Source organism: Gastrolobium bilobum, unplaced genomic scaffold, assembly GCF_033153095.1.
Source record: "Gastrolobium bilobum isolate Gb01-03AN ecotype WA unplaced genomic scaffold, APGP_CSIRO_Gbil_v1 utg4923, whole genome shotgun sequence".
NCBI lineage: Eukaryota > Viridiplantae > Streptophyta > Magnoliopsida > Fabales > Fabaceae > Gastrolobium > Gastrolobium bilobum.
Window position 1 is genome coordinate 347387 of NW_026898411.1, and position 23055 is coordinate 370441.

A 23055-nucleotide genomic window follows, 5' to 3' on the forward strand; every position below is an offset into this window, starting at 1 on the left:
CAACATCCAGATAATGCATAACTTTAATTTGGAAATCAGTAAAAGGTAGTAGGATTTTAAGTTATGAGAATAAGCATTTATACACAAAGAAGAAAGCATTATCACCTTGCTCGGAGGGAGAACAGATTCTTTCGTACTCGTAGGGACTTCAACTCGGAAAAAAGTAATCATTGGGTCAAGAGATAGAGGTAATGGGTGTAATACAGACTGCAAGGCAACCAGATCATTTTCATAAGATGAACGAAGTCCTAAAGCTTCTTCATCCACCCATTCTAAGCCCGCCAAGTTAGGTAAAAGAGCAAAAGGAGAAGTGGCAAGCGAGCGGTATGGACGATTCATCGGCATGTGCCTAGAAGGAAAGGCACGGTTAGACTCTAACTCGAAAACTGAATCAAAAGATAATGTAGTATCAAAAGTTGGCCGAGGATGCAAAGATATTCTAATTCTTCTTGAACCCGGCAAAGGAAACAAATGGGCTCTGTGAAAGCTAAAACTTTTAGTACCAGAAGCGTAGTTTTCGCGCAAAGTGAAGGTATCTAATTGATCTAAAACGTCTTCTGTATTCAAGATGTCCTTTGAAGTACTGTAAGGCTTCATTATATCAAAAATATAGATAGCAGCAAGGCAAAATACCAGAAGAATAACAAGTATGCACAATAGAGACTGAAGAGTGAGTAAAGGAAAGCGAGTGAACTTACCTATTATAAAGCGAAACGATTCTTGAAATGCAGACAGGATACTTTGGCGAAAATGAAAGCAGATGTATGGATAGAAGGAAAGAAAGAACAAAAAGAGGAAACGATAAAGAAGAGAAGAAGAATACAAAGAAAGAGAAAGGGGAAGTTTAACAGAAGAAACATGCGTAGTAAGTATTGCCATTTCAAATTTTGAAATGTAGAAATGATTGAAAAGATGTCATATCGCGCCGCTTGATAAAACTGAGATCAGACAAAAGAGGACATGTGGTAGATGTAACATATAATAGCAGGTAGCATTTAATGATAGGACTGCTCTCTGAATCCGAGCTATAAAGATAAGACACTCATATTGGCAACTCGGCGTATTTCTTACATAATATTCTGAGTTAGGGGGCTTAATGTTTCGGGTTTGTAACTCGGATGGGCCTATTTAGGCATAACTGGGAATTCCATGTGTTGATAACCTAGTGGGTTATGAACTCGTATGCTCGGAGCCCAAATCGTGGGCCATTTTCGGAATGTTGAAATGGAGCCCAGAGTATGGCTCTAATCTATGTTTCTTTCCACCTATACGATGATAGACCATGATCATTATAATTGCCAAGTTACTAACTGCCCCATATCCACTAATAATAACCGTTAATATAACATATATAAAGGGGAAGATTAAGGTCAGATAAAGGATAAGCACTATCAAACCAACTTAACCTTTTAATGTTCGTACTGAACACTACCAAACAACTTTTTGATCACATTTCTCTAAAATTTACTTTCCCATATATTCTTGATAATCGTAATTTCCAAATATAATTTTTTTTTCCTTTACCAAGTACCCCTTAAGAATTGAGCTTCACAACTCTGAACAGAATCGCATTACCTCAGATTTCCGAACTCTATTTTTGCCAAGATTCCCCTCATTGTTCACATGATAAATTTGTTAAATATGAAAATCATTCATTTTCCTTACCTCAAAAACAACCCTAACAGTCTCTTTAGACAAATAGATATTGACAAAATTATAACAAATATCTACAAAGTAAAGCACAACTTGACATTTATTTCACAGAAAAATATTTCTGCAGTTACTGCAGATAAGTTATCTGTATTTACTCTCAAAATGATGTCGTTTTGGGATTGAAATATTAAAAAATTATAATTATAAAGACTATAATAACCCTGAAATAATTTAAAATTATAAAAATACCATAATTTCTGCCCAAAACGACGTTGTATTAAGTTTATTGTAGATAACTTATATGCAATAACTGCAGAAAAAGCGAACCCTTTATTTTAACTTATTTTTTATTTTAACTTGTTTTGAATGAACAACGTTTTGAAGAATATGGAACATTAAATACACGAGGGCAAAGGCAGTCAAAAGATAGGTGGGGTTTGCGTCAGAATTAAGATTGTGATGTGATAAGCACTATATATTTATGAAACCTTATTCTAATTGGTGAATACTAGATGGATTTTTCTTTTTAAAACAGAGACCTCTTCTATACCTACTAAAACGTAATTCACATGTTAAAGGAATATTGCGTGTATTTATAGTATTCTTTTCATCTTAAAATAATAATTATTTTAAAAATATTAGTTTGTTTCAAATTGCTTGTCATTAAAAGTATTATTATTTGTTTACCAAAAAAATTTTTTATTATTATTTTAATTTTACAAATATCTCTTAGTATTTTCACTAAATGATAGAGTATTAATGGTAACTTATAGTTTCTTAAAAATTAGAATATTTAATGAATTTTTAATGCTTATATAACACCTTAAACGAAAATTAAAAAGAGAGGAGTATAATACAAGTATCTGAGAGCCACCTAACATCTCTATTTATTTTAGTGACTGTCCCACACCCGCTATGAGGATAAGCTGTATACAGTTGACGAGTGGAATCATGGGATGGAAGGTGAACAGAAAAATGGGCTTAGTCCTCATAATTATTTGTTCCATCAGCTTTCTCTCGTTAAAAGCCCACATAAATAAAATTATACAATTGCGGTGAGCGTGGATCGAACACGCGACCTTCAGATCTTCAGTCTGACGCTCTCCCAACTGAGCTATCCCCGCATGTTATGTATATGCTCAATATTTTATTTATCAATTAATACAAATTTGTTAATGTCTTAAGTTAGAAGAGAAGTACCTGGAAGGAAGCGTCTTTCATCTTCTCAAGTTGATTCAGCACGAAAACCTAAGAATGGGGGGAAGTTCCAGCTTCAGGGATGAGTTTACCTTCGGTGCGTTCAATTCTTCATTTCTTGTCCCAAGTTTTTTTAGCTAATTTAATCTGCAGTTTATTATCATTATTGTTATTACTTTCACAGAGCAAAGACTCGAAGAATCGCTGGATATTGTGGCCAAATACCCCGATCGTGTCCCTGTAAGCCCCTACTATTTTTTAATTAATTAAAAAAAAACAAAAAACAAATCTCTTTTATTAATCAATATTGAATTTCATATTTCCCTGTTTAATTTCTGTTCATGGAGCTTATAGTTCCCTTGAGGCTCTTTAAACTGCATAGAAGCATGACGGTAACCATATTTTTTTCGTTTCCATAAGCGGGTCATTATATGATTCAATTCTTGGATACTTCTTCTTCCTCAGGTGATTGTTGAAAGATATTCGAAATGCGATCTGCCTGATTTGGACAAGAAAAAGTAAGATCTGCTTGCAACAAATAAACTTAGCTATTTTCCTTTCATCATTGACTGTATGATTGGAATCATGTGAAAGGATATAGCTATAGCCACATAAATTGAATTAGGAACATAAATGATTACAGTTCATAAATGCATTAAACTATATGTAAGTAATTAACGCGCAAATAGGGAAAGAGAGAGTAATATTTTATGAATTCTTAATTTCATAGAGCTAATCAACCCAGACATGTAGCTTCACTGACTTGTATCACTTGCACAATTGCATGAATTTGTTAAGGCAGGTTGTGAAAGTATCATTCGTAAATGCCCTTTGGGTGTTAATCAATAAAAACTACATTTTTTTTTTCCGGATAAAATCTTAGGACCTGAAATTACCCAGATGTTTCCTGGTTAGTCCCCCCATTGAAACATTATTATGTTTTGGCTTTTTTCTTTTCCTTTTTTCCCCTTTGGTATGGTGTTTTAGCTTACATGACTGAAATTCAGTCCATAGAGTGAGTAGAAGTTGAATATAGACTAGTGTTGCAATCTCTATTAACGTTATTTAGATCAAATAACTCAGTTTATCATTTCTCTTATACGTACTACTGTTATGTTTCTGATAGATACCTTGTTCCCCGAGATTTGTCTGTTGGGCATTTCATTCATATTTTGAGTTCCAGACTTCGTCTGCCCCCTGGAAAAGCTCTCTTTATATTTGTGAAGAATACCTTACCTCAAACTGGTAAACTTGCACTATAAGCCAATAGTTTCTTTCTTCTTCTTCTTGTTCCATATTCTTGTTGGTGTTGTGCTTAATTTTGTTGTGTTTGTGATTATCTGCAGCTAGTTTAATGGATTCTGTTTATAAATCATTCAAGGATGAGGATGGATTTCTTTACATGTATTATAGCACGGAGAAAACCTTCGGTTCAGTACATAATGTAAAATATTAAACTCTGTACACTATTGTAAACAACACTGGCATTGTGAAGTACTTCTTGTATCAGAACCCTTGTACAAATTTGTTGTATGGTGTTAATTTTTAACTGATTATTCTATTCTGATTAACCTGGCCAATACAATAATGCGTGATTTTATGTATGACTATACCAGTTTGTAAGCCTGTAAAGAATCAATGCTTAAGCTGTTGGGTGAGGCTACATTAATGATTTTATATATCTCAACACGTCCTCTCATACGAGAGCCCACTGGGCTTGAAGGGTGGACATGCACAAGCCCACTTACCTGTGGGAAGAAAGAAATTCCACTAGAAAGAAAGTGGAGGCGGTGAGAATCGAACTCGGTAAACTGAGGATCTGATACTATGTAAAGAACCACTTTAACCCAAAACCTTAAGGTGTTAGGTGAAAGCCTTTTTAATAGTTTATATTATTCTTTAACACACCCCCTCACGCAAGAGCCCTTTGGGCTTGCAGCGTAGATTATTGCATAGGCCCAATTTTTGATTTACCTTATGCTTATTTAATTCCATATGCAACTTGAGCTCATTTAGCTTCATCAATATACATGCATCAAACTAATCATAACAGAATAGAACCGTTTTCTGTTATTAGAGTTAGTTAGTTTGTTATCTATATTGGTAGAGTTAGTTTGTTAGTTTGTTATCTATATTGTTAGAGTTAGTTTGTTATCTATATTGTTAGAGTTAGTTTTTCTTTGAGCTTTGAGAGCTGAGTTCTTTAGCACCTATATATATATATATATATACATAGGTGATGTATTATTATGACACTTTTTCGTCATTCAGTAATATATAGAATTTCCAGTCATGAAAGCCTTTAGTTTCTGATATGGTATCAGAGCTTCAGTGACCATAAGGTCACGAGTTCGATCTTCACCGCCCCTCACTTGTAGAATTAAATAAATAAATAAAAGCACAAAAAGAAGGTAAACCAAAAATTGGGTCTGTGTAATATCCACACTTCAAGGGCTCTTGTGTGAGGGGTGTGTTAGAGAATAATATAAATCATTAAAAAGATCCTCACCTTAAAGTTTTGGGTTGAAGTGATTTTTTACATGGTATCAATTGCCATATTTCTGTTTCATCTCACTCATGGAAACTTTCGCCACAATGTGTTGGGTTTATTTTGAATGATTTCTTGGCGACCTAAATATCTCAAGGTTGGCACCTTTACCTTCCTCTTTTTCAATGTAAAAATATCTTCAAAATATAATTATCTTTAAAGCAGGTGAATAAGGGTGTACTTTTGTATTTTTTTTTTCTTAATTTCAATTTTACCTTGGAAAAGAAATATTATAATAATTTGATTATAAAAGTCAAAATGAAAAATTCCCCATCTCCAAAAGATAAAAATAGAATTTTAATAATTTGTCATTAATTTTAATAAAAAAACCATAATTTTGTATTAAGTTTTAAGCCTAGAAGATAACTAAGTTACCTCTGAAAATAATCGTTAAAACGATAATATCCGAGTAGAGTAGATTTTTTTTTTTTTATTTGAGAATTTCAATTTTCAGAAATATGATTTTTACCTTTAGTTTATGATAATATCCAAAAATTTAAAATTTAAAATTTAAAAAAATTCAGTTTTCCGAAAATTTTGAAAAATACCACGTATCAAACGCCCCCTAAGACGAAGAAATAGCGATCTGGTCAAGGAAGGTGCCCAAACTTATGGGCGGAATCTGCCTGTTCTTGCTTTGCACATTTTGCTTGATGGGAGGTTTTGATCCATCTTTTATCAGAGATCTCTATCACCTCTCTGTTGATAGGAATATCAGCTTTCATTAGTTAGGCATTTTCGATTCCATCACACTCAACAGATGTCTAAGTCAAAGATTAAAAATGAAAAATTGAGCCACTACTGGTAATCACATCCAACTGAATTATCAACCATTTCCTTGGTTGATTAATTCAAGTATCCAAACAAATTTCAACGCTCTTTCGTTGCAATGCTGTTATCCAGACCTGCTCAAAAGGTATTGATGTACATAGCTGTACCTATTTTGAGGTCAATTAAATTACTAATAAAGAGCTTCCTTAGTTTTTCAGCTAAAAGAAATTTCTTAAATTTTTCTAAAATAAATAGTGTTTTTCTTTCCATAAGAAATAGATTTATTCGTATCAGCAACAATGCATAGAGGCTTGCAATTACCAGGTCCTACATTTGTTGTAAATGCCATTTCATAATCAAAGTGCATCAAAGTGCATTTCATAGCCAGTATAAAGGAGCCAGAAGAAGTATTCAAAGGCAAACATTGCTTCAACTACTATCTAATATTGCAAGCCACAGCTACACACGTTTTGGTTTCCAAAGTAAGACCTACTCTCACCTCCTTCACATTGATCTTTTCATATTCCCCAACCTATAAATTATATTCACCCAGCCCAAGTTTTCTCCACCTCCACCTTAGCAACCTCATACATACCTGCATATCACTCACTTTCTTCCTTCTCCTCTCACTAGCCACTACTTTTCTGCATCATACTAATAAAAAACTCAAACACAAATGTTGATTTGAGCCTTTAGCAATTATAACAATGGGTAAAACTCTAGACATGAGTATAATGCTCTCTAGCTTGGTTCTAATTCTCTCAGTTAATTCCTCATTGGCGTCAGTATCTTTGAAGGTTGATTTCTACAAAACTACATGTCCATCTGCAGAAGCAATAGTGAGAAGAGCTGTAAACAAAGCCATTTCTCTTAACCCTGGCATCGCTGGTGGCTTAATCAGAATGCATTTTCATGATTGCTTTGTGAGGGTAAGTTCATGTCCATAGTAATTTCTGCCATACTTATATTAAATTCAACACAATCATTTCATTAGTACACAAATCTGAAATTGTTTGTGTCCATTTCATCCAGGGCTGTGATGGTTCTGTATTATTAGAATCCACACCAGGTTACCAATCTGAGAGAGACCACCCTGCCAACTACCCAAGCTTACGTGGCTTCGAGGTTATTGATGATGCTAAGTCCCAAATAGAGGCTGTGTGTCCTGAAACTGTGTCATGTGCAGATATTGTTGCTTTTGCTGCTAGAGATAGTGCTAGCAAACTTGGGGGCTTAAAATATGCAGTACCAGCAGGACGTAGAGATGGTCGCATCTCTATTAGCGACGAAGTGGGACAAAATCTGCCATCACCAAAATTCAATGCTGAGGAACTTATAAATTACTTTGCTCGAAAAGGGTTGTCAGCAGAAGAAATGGTGACACTTTCAGGAGCACATTCTATAGGTGTATCACATTGTTCCTCCTTCTCTGACCGTTTATACTCTTTCAATGCCACTTTTTCTCAAGATCCCTCTATGGACCCTACGTTTGCTACATTGTTGAAAACCAAGTGTCCACCACGGAGCAATGGTGGTAGTACAGACCCAACGGTGGTGCTCGATGCTTACACGCCTAACCGTTTGGATAACAAGTACTATAAGGGACTGAAGAACCACCGTGGTTTGTTGAACTCAGATCAGACTTTGCTCGGAAGCAGTTCAATAAGGCAAATGGTGCTAAGTAATGCTAAACATGGTTCAAGTTGGGCAGTGAAGTTTGCTAATGCAATGGTGCACATGGGTTCCATAGATGTGGTGACAGGATCAGAAGGTGAGATTAGGAGGCTTTGTAGCGTCGTTAATTAACTTCAGCTGCAGTTTTCTACTAAGAATCATAAGCTAATTTGTGCAAAGATATGCTTTGGTTTTTTCCTTTTCAATTTTTTTGGGGGACAAAAATGTGATTGGTTCATTCTTTGACCTTTTTGTTTTGAATCATTCTTTTAGCTTTGGGTATGGCCGTTTATACCCTTGGCCAGTTCAAGTGTAATTGTGTAATCAAGTGCAAAGAAAAGTAAGAAAATAAGTAGTTTGATTACTTTGGATCCTTTAAAAGGTTAGTGCTAACAGATTTGGTTTCTGATTGATTACTTATTCAATTGACCTCTTCAAAATGACATGGCAAAAAAGAAAGGGAAGAAATGCTTGTGCAAAATATTAAAATTATGAAAAATGAAACATCGATGAAAGTAACCACATGGCAAATTGGGGAGTGTCTTGGCACAGCCATTTGTCAATAGCAACTCTTCCAAAACTATTTTCTCATTTTACAAGATATTACAATTCATTCAAAAAAATTTCCTGTAGTACTAAGTCCAACTTCAAGCATTTGCAATAACCTTTTTTCAGGGGAAAAACGTGTGTGAACCAAAATTTCTGTTTTCCAAGAGATGTGAACAAGCCATTCCTAGTTTTCTGCCATTTCAAGTTTTCAACCAAACTAGTACGACCTCAAGAGTGCACGAGGGAACAGTTTGTGAAGAATCGTATTTTTTGCTTTCACTGTTAATGAATAAATGCCATAGCAGGGTATGTGAATTACCGCCAAGCAAAGATACCTATAAAGCAGATGCATTGTTGAAAATAAGCTTTTGGTATAGAAAGCAAGTTGAAGAAGACATAACATTTATAGTGTTGTGGTATTTTACCAGACAGGAGCCCAAGGGGTATTTAGCTCGAGAAATGGATATGGCCACCTGTTAAGAGGAAGAAGAGATCCTTAAAATGAAGAAAGCTTTTAGCTGATAATGCAAAGAATATGAAAAATACATTTATATCTCACCATGTAAAACCACAGGCGTGAATGACCCATTGGAAAATTATGTAGCCACAGCTCCAGAGCACAAAATATGCGAGTCTAAACCAAGGAAAAGGCTGAAAAAGAATACGGCAAATTCTAACCACAATTGCATAACTGTGTGCTTAGTTTAATTACTGTGCTGTGTTACTTACAAGATTATTCAAAGCTGTATCCAAAAGAAGAAAAACTGCGTTCAAGGTATGCATGCATCCCATCAACTGCCAAGTGCAGACCAACAAAAATCAATGAAGGTATCATTACTTCGAAAGATCAGTTATCATATAATCGATTGTTCATAAGTATAGGCAAATTGCTAAGGCTTTGTTTGAGTGATATAAGAAGAACCAACATGGGTGGAACTGAAATATACAAAGACTAGATAAATCAGCATGTGACTCATGAGTCAATCAATCAATAGTAAAAACTACAAAAGGATTTAGCTATCAGCTTAAGGAGGCAAATCTAGTACTTGTTTGCAGAGAAACAAGGGGAATATAAAAGGAAAGTGTGCACTGGCAACAATAAAAGGCTGTTTATAGAAGGGTTACACTTACCATGTTTAGCTTGAAATGAGAAATAGATAAGAAGGGAACAATAACACACCAAAACACAATGTCTGTTAGGACGACAGCCCCTGCGCTCGTCTGTTAAATGCAGAATATTAGTTCAACTGGAATATTGATGACAAATTAGAAAAAAAATAAACACACAAAAAGGAAGAAGGAAAAGAAATACATGCCAAAATGCTTACCATACACCTAAAGGAATCATCTTACATTCTTACTTTGTAATAACTAGTTCTGTGTTTACAATTTCAATCAACAGTGATACATAGCCAAAGATAAGTCAACTAATTGAAAGCAGTGTAGCTTACATATTGAGGCCCAAAAAATATGCATAAACATGGGGTAAAACTGATCTGGTATATTTCAATATGAATATCAGTGGGTTTGAATCTAATGTGGGTTTGACCAACCTGATAGATAATTTGCATAAGGTAACCCCAGAAACCTGCCCCTTGTTTAAACTCCTCTTCAACATATCGGCTTTTCAACTTGATGGAACCTTTGGTTTCTTTCCCTTTATATGCAATTGAGTTTGGAGACATACTCTCTTCCAAATCCCTTCTCAGAAACTCAGCCATTTCTCCATTTTCAAACGGAGTTTTGTTTAAGAACTGCCAACATCCGTAAGCAGATACTATGGTCCCCAACTGCATATAAGAAACAATATAAATGCAAAGTAGGTGCTAATTATCTAAAAACAAGAACTGTTTTATACACCTTGTACTGCATTGGTCATAACTCCCAATTCCCTAGAACACATGATTTTTCAATGTATCTTAGATCCTAATTCAAAAAAAAAATGAGATGGACGTGCTTGACTTACAGCAAAATATATCATAACCAATGTGAATGTCCACCTGCAAATAAATGCAATACGATTAAATGGTCTCAGTGGTCAACGAACAAGAATCATGCAAGTGCCAAAGAATAAGTTGAAGTTCAAATTACATAGTCATAAGATAATTGGCATGCTATTAAGTTCCATATTCCATAGTTTTCCACGCTAGGAAACAAGATCACATAGTTAATAGATATATCATATATTCATCTTACTGGGTATAAAAATAGAAAGAAAAAACTCCATCCAAGGCAATAATATCAAAATGGATGCGAGCCAAGCAAAGGAATGCGAAAGCTCTATATGAGAGAAGCCACACTGGATTGAGATTTCTCCAACGAGGAATCCACAGGTGATTGTAACTCAAGGACTCTGCTTTGGCCTTTAGTATGTGCATCAAAGCTATTATGACCGAGACAATGAGGATCAAAGCACAGACAGGCACTTGCCATCGAAGCCAGTACCTATAGCCCTCACTGTCTTCACCATCTGACATTTGTGAATAAAGTCAGAGGCTTTTTTGAGATACCCCAGTATCACAAAACGAAATAGATCATGGGATTCACTAAGACACTTGAACAGGGTGTTGATTGGTGGAGGTTGAACTGTAGAAGACTAGACAAACTTTGAAGAAATATCAAGGGGCTAGAGATCAAAGGGAGGGCCTTCTGAAACAAAGAACAATAACATTAACCGTTGACCCCAGACAACTGTTTCGTAGACTCCTATGTTGCAAGTGTATTTTTTTTTCCCCCTAAAACGGGTAGTTTATATTCGTAACCTATTTTTGTTTATAACTTCTTGCAATTATATCTTAATCGTTGATTTCCGTCAATCAACGGTTAAGATTTTTATAAATCAAATTTATTAATTAATTATTAATTCACAATAAATAACAACCGTTGATCGGCGAAAATTAACGATTAAAATATGATTGTAAGAGTTTGTAAATGATTTAGGTTGTAAAGATAACCTCTCCCTAAAACAATTACAAGTAAAACAATTGACATTGAAATTTTTATTTTATTTTATTTTTTTGTCGGAAAATACAATTATAATGTCGAAGGATATAATATTGGGAAAAATGTTTGTCATTTTAAATGACATAAAGTTATGTCATTTTAAGAGAGACAGACATAGAAAAAAAAATTTATTTAAATTTTAAATTAAAAAAATCATCTATTTTCTCTCTCTTATTATTTTCATTTTTCTGTGTCTATCTCTCTCCTAAAATGACATAATTTATATCATTTAAAATGACAAACACCAAACCCTATACTATTTGTGACTGCGAATTATATATTTATAATATTAAAAAAAAATATAACTTTAATATTATAATTATAAACTCTTCCGATTACTTAATTATAAATGAATACATGAGAAATGTTATATCCTGTGACATTGATATCTATATTGGACACGACACAAAGGGAATTTCAAAAGTTTAAACATAATTGGAACAATCTTTTCAAAAGAAATTATTAGTTCTATAACAAAAAGTTAGTTTGAGATTATCTGTGTATATCATCCATATTGGACATGACAGGAAGGGATTTCCAAAAGTTTGTTAATTAGAATGTAGAAATTGGAAGGAAAGAACATACTCCGTGTAGTAAAGAAAGATGCTTGGATCGTAAGCAAGAACATCCAATGCTAATAACACTGCCATGATCACAAAGGAAAGGAAACGCGTAGCCAAGAGCCACAAAGGGTGCACTCCTCGCCAACAGCTGGTCCAAAGTTGAGAGGTGCTTACATGACCAATGGCTCTGTGAATAAGCACATTCACTGCCATTCCATTGTCTGGTCCAGCCACCAGAAGATTCTCATCCAATATGCCAAAATTGCTTTGGGAGGCTCTTTCTTTCATCCACAGCACCCATAAGGCACCAACTAAGGCCACACCAACAATGCCAAAACACACCAAATCGTACCACTCTACCTCCAATGCCATTGACAGTTGCTTATCCAAATTTAACCGCTAGGCAGTGGCCTCTTCTTTATGCATAATATAATTGGTGAACTTAAGAGAGTGCAAAAGGGAGAACCACAGTAGACTAAGAAGCTCTGGAATTTGCTTTGGTTTAAGAGGTTACACTACTAGTGGGTGAAGGGTTTTATAATTTTCATAGGGGAAAGGTAGTTTTGACTTTTGACTTTGACTGTCTGGTTTGGGAACTTTCAGGTTCAACTTTGAAAACTGGTTACAACTTACTAGAGGATGAGACTGACATCCATGGGGAAGCAATATTTTGTTGGTAAATTCCAATTCTAGTTATTAGATGACACATCTAATTTGACGCCACGGTACGAAAGTCTTACCTTTGCTTCAGCATTGTTAGTGAGTTGCTTCATTGTTTGTAAAATGTTTCGGTGGTGTACCGGGAACACCAAAATTCAGTGGTCTTCTTTTCTATTTTCACAAAAAAAAAAAAATAATAAGGAAAAATTGTTTATCCTTTTAAATGACACAACTTATATTATTTTACTCTCACAAAGAGATGAGATCCACACCATTATTTTTTTTTGTCAATCCTCTCTCCTCCTTTATCTATCTCTTTTTTTCTCTTGAAATAACACAACTTTAGATCCTTTAAAATTAAAAACACACATTTTTTCCAAAAGAAAATTACTTTACTCCTTTATTTAATTTTATATTTTCATCTATGTGTCATATTTTCAAACAGTACCACTAAATTTTGGTAGTCTTGGGCCACTTTTTTCTCCATTGTTTGAAGGGAAAACATTTTCTCTTTTTAAAGGAGAAATTTTTTTTCATGTTAGTGACACATTGTATAAGTGGGTCCCAGTAAATAGTGGAAAGAAAAAAAAAAATTTAAGGTGAGACCCACTTATGTTTTGAGTCACTAACATGAGAGAAATTGGAGAAAATGTAATTCTCCCCAAAACCAGGAAATAAAGCGCTGGGATGTGAGTTTATATTGCTTAATGTCTCTCATAGTAAATGTACGCATTAACAACTCTTCTAACGTATATGAATAATGATCATTAATTATTAACAGCTTGTATTAGTGATCTTATATAAGGAAAATATATTATATAAATTATTAGTTAGAGTAACTATTCGAATTAATTGAGACTGCTCTTTTTTTATTGACATAACATTTTTCTAAAACATTAACTGTACTCCTTTTCTTCTTCTTCTTTTTTGTTACGGAGGTGGTTTAAAAATTAATGTCGGAAGAAAAAATGTAAGCAAGCAAAATAGTCTGATGAATTTAAACATAATTAGTGCCACTGAATTACAAGACCTGTACAACATCATCCATTTTTTATTAATACAGTTGTCAAGGCTTTATTATATAATATAACATTTAGCAGGTTTGGTTCGGGCCATGAACTGCATTTAGCAACGTTACAAAGCCCAAGATTGAATTTGTAAATTCAGTGGGTATAATATAATATTTAGCAAGCTTGGTTTGGGCCATAGTGTGCATTTAGCACGTTATAAAGCCCAAGATTTAATTTGAAAATTCAGTGGGTGTGGATCCATCGTACACCACGGCAACACTAGCACATGAGCGTGGGATTATTATTATTATTATTGTTACATGATTGTCATTGTCACGGTCACAACTCACAACTCAGAGAGAGGAGAGAGAGGGAGGTGCAGCAGAGCCAGAGAAGTCTCAATTCAGAGAGATTGGAACATGTCTGCAACTGCAACTGTGATATGTTTTGTTTCAACAACACCGTCTTTGACCCACTTGTCGTCTTCAACTAGAACCACATTTTCCGCCAATCTTCCGCTATCTTCCAATCACTTCTTCTTCAAGCTCCCTCACTGTCGCAGATACAACACTTCTTCTTCTAAGCGAACCCCAACCTTCCATGGCTTCAAGCGCTACTATTCCCCCGTCATGGAGTGGCAGGATTGCACGTAACTCCTTTCTTTTTTCACTTTTCACTTTTCACTCACTACTTTCTATTAAATCAGTTTCTTAAAAAAGTCCAATTTAGTGAGAATTTGACATTCTCTATGATTCATTTACAGTAATTTCATAATTCTCTAGTTTAACCCCCCCCAAGCCCTTATAAGACTTGATTGAACATGTCTTTGATTCTTAAGCCAAGGTGTTATGTTGGGTGGTTTTGCCATTTTGTTCTTTGTTGAATTAGCGGACAATGTCATGTTATTAACGTTGTACATTTTTTCAATTCGTGTTAGTTGTTAGCACTTGTGTCTGGGTTCTTAAAGCTTAACCATCGATGACTGCAGGGTTAAGATGGAGATTGATGTGCCGGTCTCTGTCGCTTATACTTGTTATTCTGATCGCGAAGCCATCCCGAATTGGATGCCCTTTATTTCCTCTGTTAAGGTGCATTTTATGTCTTTCTCACCTTCAATTCTAAGTATCAATTTTCCTAGTTACCATAATCGGGGTTTTGTTTTGCTGTTACTTTAGATTAACTACATTGATGAGGAAATATCTCAAGTTAGCCAATATTGAGTGGTGTACATGACCTATAACATGTCCTCATATTTTCCTTAGCAGCATAAAAAATTTAAGTATATTCTGGAACCTAATAAATTGAAAGGCATTGTCAGAATCAGAAATTATTGTCTGCTAAATGTAACAGAGAAGATATAGCTTTTGCTTCTTTTTCTTTGCTAAATCAAACATAGTATTTGATTGAAATCTGTTGTTCTCTGCCTTGTTGCCAAGTAGGAGAGGTAACATTAGGATCAGCATAAGGTATTATCTTGCTTTGGATCTAAATGTTTCAGTAGGAATATTGAAACCCTGTGATTTCCATTCAAATAAAATCATAAAGTATTTTTTTAATGCAAATTTTGGATCCATTTCACAGATATTGCCAGACAAACCTGACCTGTCACGATGGTCCTTGAAGTATAAGGCATTTGGTCGTGATATTGAATTCTCTTGGCTTGCTCGTAATATGCAGGAAAAGATCTCCAACCTAATATTGTAGCTTATTTTCAATATATGCTCTTTACAGTTGGTATTTTTTATTCATGTTATATGACCCTCGTGCAGCCCACTCCAAATCAGAAAATCCACTGGCGATCTCTGGAAGGTCTTCCCAACAGGTAACATACAAGGACATTTTCTGATAAATGAATATAACGTGATTGATTGCCTCTTTTGTGGAAATTTCGGTAGTTCTTCATTGTAGAGAGACATTTGAAATGTAAGATTGCAAAGAAAAGTTCAGTTGCACATTTGTTTACTGGCTGTCCTTTATATTATGTTGAACTGTCCAAGCATTATTGTAGTTTCGCAATAGTGAACCATCATATTTGACCAACTACAAGACGTGAACTTGAAATACTTGATGATGTGCTGAAGTGATATAGAAAAGTAAAAGAATAAAAAAAAATCTTATTTGTACCACTAACCTTTGTTTGGAAAATGAAAAGATGATAGAAAAAGAGAGGAGAGGAATTGACAACAGATTCAGACATGAATGAATGGCACATGCATAGTATTATTGTCATGCCTCACCTTTTTCTTTGTTTGGTTTTGTTTCCCAAACATAGTATTAACTATTAAGTAACCCTTGCTAATGCTTATATTGCAGAATTTACTTTATGATGTAGTATTTATGCTATTATTCTTATATATGAGTACCGAAAAAGGAAGGGAAGGTAAATCCTACCTCACGCATGTGCCCCTAAGTTATAAAGCTGAAGATTTAGTATTTGTGTATTAAATTCAGCTATAAAGATCACTTAAAATTAGTTTATTATGATATATTTCCTAGGAAATTAGCACCTTACTCCTTAGCAGGTTCTATAATAATATTTTGCTGGTAAGGAATGCCGATATCCAGCTTTTATGCCTAAAGAATGAATACTCTAAGGTTTCAACTTTCAAGTCCTAGAGTCCGACCTGAAACTTGTGGGTTCTATGTTATAAATATTGCATGGTCTCATGTAATTTAAGGGAATAAAAGGCCCCTCAACCTTTATAGCAGTAAAATTCTCTAATTAGGTTAGCATTTTCCTTTCTCTAGTTTGGTTAGTAATGAGCGCGAGCCTTGGAGCAGCAATAAGGTTGCTCCTTGTGACCGAAAGATCATGGGTTTGAGTTTAGGAAACAGCCTCTTTACAAAAATATAAAGGTAAGACAACGTACAATTAACCCTCATCCCTACCCTCATAAGTTGAGGAGCCTTTGCCCTTTATTTTTCTTTATCTGTGTCATGCATGTTATATTTCTGCATTAAGACATTAGATAAATCTATGATAGTATTGTCATGGTCGCCTGTGCCTGGACTGGCTGTCTGTTAGCTGACTCTACAATGTCTGTGAAATGCAATGCTTCAATCATGATTAAAGAATTCCTAGTTGTATCTTGTTCAAGCCAAATAAATAGTGGTTAAAAAACACATGCTGCATAACCATGTTTAGCACTAGCCTTTATCTAATTTCCATTTGTGTCATTAAAACAAAATTAATGATATGACTGTTATAGACAGAGTGTTGCGTGGATGATTATTCAGAACTTTTAAGACTTTTTAATTGCTTGATTTCTCATGTGGCAGAGGTGCTGTGCGATTCTATCCAAAAGGTCCTTCATCATGTGTAGTAGAAGTAAGGCCTTTTATACAATTTTTTGCATGTTTTACCTAATATTATATGGGTTTCAATTTTCTCATGCAGTAGAGGAAAATTTTCTCAAATTATAGTCACATTTTGTTTGGGTCCACATCTATTCAAAACAAAACAAAATTGCTACACGCAAATCGAAGGGTCGCTGATAGGAGAAAACAATTCTCCTATTACATGAGAAAATATTTTCCCATATTATGTTTATAACAATGTGAAACTTTTATCCACCAATGTTGCCTGTATGGGTATTTGCAGAGCCTCATTATACTTATATCCCATACTTCAAATTTATGAAAATCTTTGGGTGCACCAGTATCAATTATAAGTTTCATAATGCAGTATTCGTCAAACTGGCTGTATATCCCCATTGGTCCAACTAATTGCCAATATCTATCGGTCCAGTGCACTACATGTGTGCATACTGTGCAATAATTTCCTGAAAATAGTTTCGTATCTGTCCCATCAGCATTTTTTTCCACGCTTTTATTACGAGAACTTGAATGTCATCCTAGACGAAGTTTTTTTCTCCATTTTTTCCACCTAAGTTAGAGAAGCACTAACTACTGCATTTTGGTCCGTTACAGATGACAGTCTCATATGAGGTTCCTCAACTTTTGGTTCCAGTGGCATCGGTGAGTAATCTGACCTTAAAAAATTGGGTAAAGTTATAATAATTAAAGTGGACAAAAGCTGTAAAAGAATTTCCAATTTTTATTTATTGCTAGGAGAATTAGGGTATGGGAAAAAAAAGTAAGACAACTGGAGGACGTTTTCCTAGTTTGTTACTTTTTCTCGGCTTTTCACCCAGTTATAGTAAGATTCTATATGCGAATATTCGCACCTTTGATACGACTTTATAACCCTTTCTGATGTTTTTTCCCCCTCCATGACATAATTTGCAGGCGCTGAAACCCTTTCTTGAAAGTTTACTTCAACGTGGTTTGGAAAGATTTGCTACCTTCGCAAAAAGCTACTAAATCTTTGATTTTATTACAATTGTCCTGATTTTTTAGAACGGGACTACACATCTAAAATTATGAATACATGATTTTTTTTTTCTATGACGATCTTATTTTGTCAAACATTGATTGAATCTCTCAAAAAATGGGGGACGGTTATCATGCCAGTTTTGGTTGCATGGATGGTTGTCCCACTCTAAAGTCTAAATTCCTCATAACACTGACGGTCATAATGCAAAATAAAAGGCATCAGACATGTTAGATACCCCGATCAGGGTCAGCAACCCTTCAAGGCCTAGGATTATTTTTGTACCACTCACATTTTTAGATCTAGATTTCACCAAGTAAAAGTTGTCAAACAACTTCAAGAACGAGAAAAATGAGTCCTATAGTCAGACTAATTGCACGTCATGTCCATGCAAAAATGTAGATAGCCTTCATCCCCTCCTATCATACAATTGCAGTAAGATAACGCAACAGAAATTAAGATATTCCAAACAAAATTTTATTGACACACAAGAATGTGACATGAGTATGGCGTTCATCGTGGAAAAAAAAATCGACTATAGTACAAAATGATAATAAAACAATATTACATATCTACACCGCCATCCTCTAACCCGGGTTATGTACATCAACCGGAACGTAAAAAATGATGACTGCTTTTTCCAATGTTTTAACTAAACTGAAGCAGCCAAAAACAGCATTAAATGATCAGTACTACAACAACACTTTTAATTGATGAACTGTATATATACATTCAGTTGCTAGCACTGCCTTCCAACAAGCTCCTCAAGCTACAAAGAGCCTCTGCAGAGAGGCTACAGCATCTCAATTTCCGTTGGCGAGGTGGGGATGACTCTGGCTCCATGTGGTCAAGTGAAGAGAAGGATACAATGATCACTGTGAGATTGTCAAATGTGTTAAGGCGTAATGCCTCCATAACCAGGTCCCTAGCACACTTCTCCGGGTCATCGTGCCGTCTTAGGCCTCTGCGTACAAGGCTAACAGCATGCTGACTTGACATTACATCCCAGATTCCATCGCATCCTATGATGAGGAATTCATCATCCTCTGTTAGAATCACTTGCTGGAACTCAGGTTCCGCAATCAAAGGTGAAGGAGCACCCTTAGGTAACTTCATGTCCCAGTCCCCTAGTGCTCGAGTAACGGATAAAACCCCATTGAGATAACCATCATCTATGTAAGCCCCCAATTCTTCAACTCTCCTACGCTCTGATGGATAAATAGGCCTGTGATCTTTAGACATGTCAATGGCCTCTCCTTTACGACACAGAACTGCTCGGCAGTCACCCGCATTGGCCACCATTAGAAGCCTGAAAGAAGCATATTAGAAATCAGCAAACCCAACATACAAGGACCATAAATATTAAATCAATGAGAGAGAACACCCCAATCATGCATAAGAAACTGGATTTGATTAAAAAGAAAAACTGCATATGTTATATATCAAGTAAAAAATAAAAATAGATAAACATAAGCTATTAAAGATATTATTAAAGTTGTGCAAATAAAGGAGAACCAAGAATGTATACCTTCCAAATATCAAAGCAGTAAGGGCCGTAGTTCCTGATGAAGTATTGACACTGCAATCATCGGCCAAAGCTGAGTCAGCCAAAAGAAATGCCTTTCTGAGGGAATTCTCTAACTCTTGTAAAAATACATTATCAACTTCAGATGTCTGGGGGAAATTGACATCCTCAAAGAAGAATTTTATCACGTTTTTTCTTACATAAGCTGCAGCTTCAGGTCCTCCATGACCATCAAACACCTGAGAGATTAAAAGCTCAATTAGATTTAGAATAAGACCAAACAAAATCAAGGGACCAAGGTGAAAAGTTAATTACCCCATAAAAGGCACTGGGCTTAGGAAAGTTGTATGGTGATCCCAAATAAGAAGACAAATCATCTATCCTTATATGTTCATCTTCCATGTATCTTCGTGGCCCAATGTCAGAAAAACTACCAGAACGGATGCATGGGACAAATTGCAGAACCACAGATTCAAGAGCAGCATCTGAGATTCTGTCTGCAGGCTTAACATCCTACACAGAGAATAATTACATGCAAATCAGTAAATTGAGAATTAGAATTTTGCGTAACTTGTTCATAGCATAGAAACAATCACGCTCCAAACCACAAATAGTGTTAAATGGAATATATATATATATATATATATATATATATATATATATATATATATATATATATATATATCTGTCAAAAGGAGGTAGATGCGTGTCCTTAGGTTCTTGGGTCACATTACAGAGAAGTTAATTTTGTAAGCATGGATCATTAAAAATATTTTAACTGCTCATGATCTCATCGAAGAAGTCAACAAGCTAATAATCATATGATTCTCACAATTTTGAAAATCTAATGCAAAATTACGAACATTTTCCTGGAGGATTTGTTCCTCAACCCATTAGCGAGCAGCTATGTTATCATTTTGGGCATGAACTCCTATAAAATCCATCCTACACGTGTCTGAGTGTCTCTCTCAACAAATAAATTCAATTTCAAATGGACAGAGAGAGATTTACTTGTTGCTAATAAACAATTGGGATCATCATAAATAAGAGCTTAAACTAAATATATGTTCCTAAATTAAACAAGTAGCACAAGGAAGTAATCTAAACGAAATTCACATAATTCAGGTATCTTCACCAAAGCTCAATATCTCAGCTGATTCCTGATCCAAAAGTTTTCATTTTTTTTTTACTTTTGTTTTGTTGGGTCGTCGATCCGACATGATTAAACAAGCGAATGGAAATAAACCCATCATTTCTATTACCATATATGTCATCCAACAACAGAAACCCACAAAATCACAAGAAAATATAAAAAGGGGGGGTATGAAAAAACTGACTTCTTGTGAAGTGAGTAACTCAGCATAGACTGATTCAGAAGCACGAACTCGTTCAAAACTCGGAGGCGAGATTGCATCTGCATCTCCGATCTCGTGAATATTGCTCCCTTTGTTTGGAAAATACTTCACATCCAACACACCCACGCTTTGTTGACACACAACCTCTGCTTCAGCCACCATGTTTCTATGCTTCTTCTTCTAATCTTCTCCTTCTTCTCGAAATTCAACGTTTTACAGAGCTGAATGCTGTGTTATATTCTAAAAAGATTTGATTTTTAACGGCTTTCTTGGGAATTCTCTCGCAGTTTCTGTTGGGATTTCTGATCGAAAAAACTTCTGAAACGTTTGTGTTGAAACGCAATATAAGAGGCTCCGGTAGGCTACCGGCGGCTACCGGTAAACTTTTCCAGATGACGGACACGTGCACTTCTACCCACCATAGGATTCTGGGGAGGCGTTTGCGCTGCACGCGTTGTATCTTGGCTTCACCGACACGTGACTGTTTTTCAGGTTGACGCATGACCTTTGAAGTGTTGGAGGGTTGCTACCTTGAAAAGACGGAAAATGCCCTTACATGTACAAGCTGTCAGGTTTGACTTTACGGTTGGTTACAGTTGGGTCAGGGTTAACATGGGAATTTCGCTCACCGCCGACCCGGTATTTTAACTGTCTTCTCGTGTTCATACGTGGTGACGCGTTGGTGATGTATGACATCGCTTTAGTCACGCGCACATTCTATATTTAATTCTTTTATTTGGAAACGTAATTTAAAGTATTTTATTGTCACGTTAATACTAAATTATGAAAGTTTAAATTAAACTTTTTTAAACACACTTTTAATTTTTAACATTAACTACGGATGTTAACGCATCAAGTCGATTTTAAAAAATTAAATTTGTGTTTAAATGTGTTAACATGACCAAATTTATTACCTGTTATGAATATAATTATTAACTTGTGATCTGACCTATTCACGAGCTGAGAGCATGCCTTCACCTGGTTAATTTACTACTCTTAACATTAATTTGGCTATTTTTCTTCACTTTTTCTTATCTTTCCTCAACAAAAAAAGTGTTACTTTTTAATTTGAAAAACCATTTTCTTTCGAATTATGCTAGTAGTTAGTTTAATTTTTTATTATTATTTTAATCGATATGTTTTGGTGTATGATTATAAAATATTATATGGAAAAAGTATTTGTCATTTTAAATGACATAAAGTTATGTCATTTTAATAAAGAAATAGACACAAAATAAATTTTTTTATTTAAAATTTAAATTAATATAAAAAAAAACACCCACTTTCTCTCCAATGATTTTTTTTTCTTTGTGTCTATTCCTCTCTTAAAATGACATAATTTATGTCATTTAAAATGACAAATATCAAACTCATATTATATATTCATTTCATTAGCTTTATCATTGTTTATAAATTTTTAAAAATAAATAAGATGATATAAATTATTAATAACAGTATGTCAAATAAAAATTAAAACAATAGATAAACTAAACACCACCTTCCTTCTCTCCTTTTCTAATTTTCTATGAACAAGTTTGACTGTTAGTAAATGGTATTTAAGATGTAATATCAAAATGATTGGTTCAATCATACTTATCATAATTAATTAGATTTATAATATATATATAGGCTATGTTATATGTAACTCTTTCTTTCATTATTTTGTAAAAAACAAAATTCAATCGCGGTTCAAATATATATATTAAAAATTTGTGTTAATAAAGGAATAGTGGAGAAAACAAAGCGTGTTGAATTGAAACAGCTATTTCGACCTTTTCATCCCACAATGAGAGTTGTCATTTTCGTTCGTCCTGAAAACGTGGTTGGATAGCTGAGTACTTGGCGTTTGGCATATGTGAATATCTCGTAAAGTCTTCAACTTGCTATACCAAAAGGAGGGTGAAAAATAAAGTCTTAAACTTGAGTTGATCTTACATGATGAGAGCATGCCATATCAATATTAGGTTCTCAATAATTATATAAATTAGAAGGACACTCGTTCCCTTTAAGCCATGAACTTGACACCTGTCTGCTGCCCTTTCGTTATAGAAAGATGGTTAACTGGTAAGTAATCACAACAAATGGATCAATTGTGATTCACGAAGCAACCTCGCCCTCTACGGTACACACAATTTTTGGAGGACAAAAATATTATAAATAATGTTTGGAAAAGTAGGTTTGGTGGTCCAAGTAGCTAATCCACTTATCGTTGTT

The 23055-nt window shown here is 34.7% G+C and overlaps 5 protein-coding genes and 1 non-coding gene across 8 annotated transcripts; 3 read left to right on the forward strand and 3 right to left on the reverse strand.

Moving 5' to 3' along the window:
• Positions 1-2704: 2704 nt before the first annotated feature.
• TRNAF-GAA (transfer RNA phenylalanine (anticodon GAA)) lies at positions 2705-2777 on the reverse strand. Its single transcript has one exon. It is a non-coding gene; the product is annotated as a tRNA-Phe (tRNA).
• A 61-nt stretch (positions 2778-2838) lies between these two features.
• On the forward strand, positions 2839-4444 carry LOC133315935 (autophagy-related protein 8i-like). Its single transcript, XM_061517623.1, has 5 exons — positions 2839-2947; positions 3035-3090; positions 3316-3368; positions 3977-4095; positions 4197-4444. Exons 1-5 carry the CDS (start codon positions 2908-2910, stop codon positions 4304-4306), a joined length of 378 nt encoding a protein of 125 aa, XP_061373607.1. The 5' UTR covers positions 2839-2907; the 3' UTR covers positions 4307-4444.
• Positions 4445-6876: 2432 nt separating this feature from the next.
• Positions 6877-7975, forward strand: LOC133315971 (peroxidase 5-like). Its single transcript, XM_061517660.1, has 2 exons — positions 6877-7098; positions 7202-7975. Exons 1-2 carry the CDS (start codon positions 6877-6879, stop codon positions 7973-7975), a joined length of 996 nt encoding a protein of 331 aa, XP_061373644.1.
• A 344-nt stretch (positions 7976-8319) lies between these two features.
• On the reverse strand, positions 8320-12446 carry LOC133315946 (uncharacterized). 2 transcript variants are annotated; one of them, XM_061517634.1, is made up of 8 exons: positions 11981-12446; positions 10359-10392; positions 9946-10182; positions 9524-9613; positions 9122-9187; positions 8952-9026; positions 8818-8865; positions 8320-8727 (listed from the first exon to the last, which is right to left on the reverse strand). In XM_061517634.1, exons 1-8 carry the CDS (start codon positions 12328-12330, stop codon positions 8593-8595), a joined length of 1035 nt encoding a protein of 344 aa, XP_061373618.1. In that variant the 5' UTR covers positions 12331-12446; the 3' UTR covers positions 8320-8592. The 2 variants fall into 2 exon arrangements, with proteins under 2 accessions (XP_061373618.1, XP_061373617.1); XM_061517633.1 differs by having other exon boundaries at positions 8952-9043.
• A 1530-nt stretch (positions 12447-13976) lies between these two features.
• LOC133315964 (uncharacterized) lies at positions 13977-18093 on the forward strand. Its single transcript, XM_061517652.1, has 7 exons — positions 13977-14277; positions 14617-14716; positions 15210-15300; positions 15393-15450; positions 16908-16956; positions 17559-17606; positions 17877-18093. Exons 1-7 carry the CDS (start codon positions 14048-14050, stop codon positions 17949-17951), a joined length of 651 nt encoding a protein of 216 aa, XP_061373636.1. The 5' UTR covers positions 13977-14047; the 3' UTR covers positions 17952-18093.
• Positions 18094-18431: 338 nt separating this feature from the next.
• Positions 18432-21140, reverse strand: LOC133315929 (probable protein phosphatase 2C 49). Of its 2 annotated transcripts, none has more exons than XM_061517612.1 (4): positions 20824-21140; positions 19802-19990; positions 19490-19725; positions 18432-19270 (listed from the first exon to the last, which is right to left on the reverse strand). In XM_061517612.1, exons 1-4 carry the CDS (start codon positions 21001-21003, stop codon positions 18694-18696), a joined length of 1182 nt encoding a protein of 393 aa, XP_061373596.1. In that variant the 5' UTR covers positions 21004-21140; the 3' UTR covers positions 18432-18693. The 2 variants fall into 2 exon arrangements, with proteins under 2 accessions (XP_061373596.1, XP_061373595.1); XM_061517611.1 differs by having other exon boundaries at positions 19802-19999.
• Positions 21141-23055: the final 1915 nt, after the last annotated feature.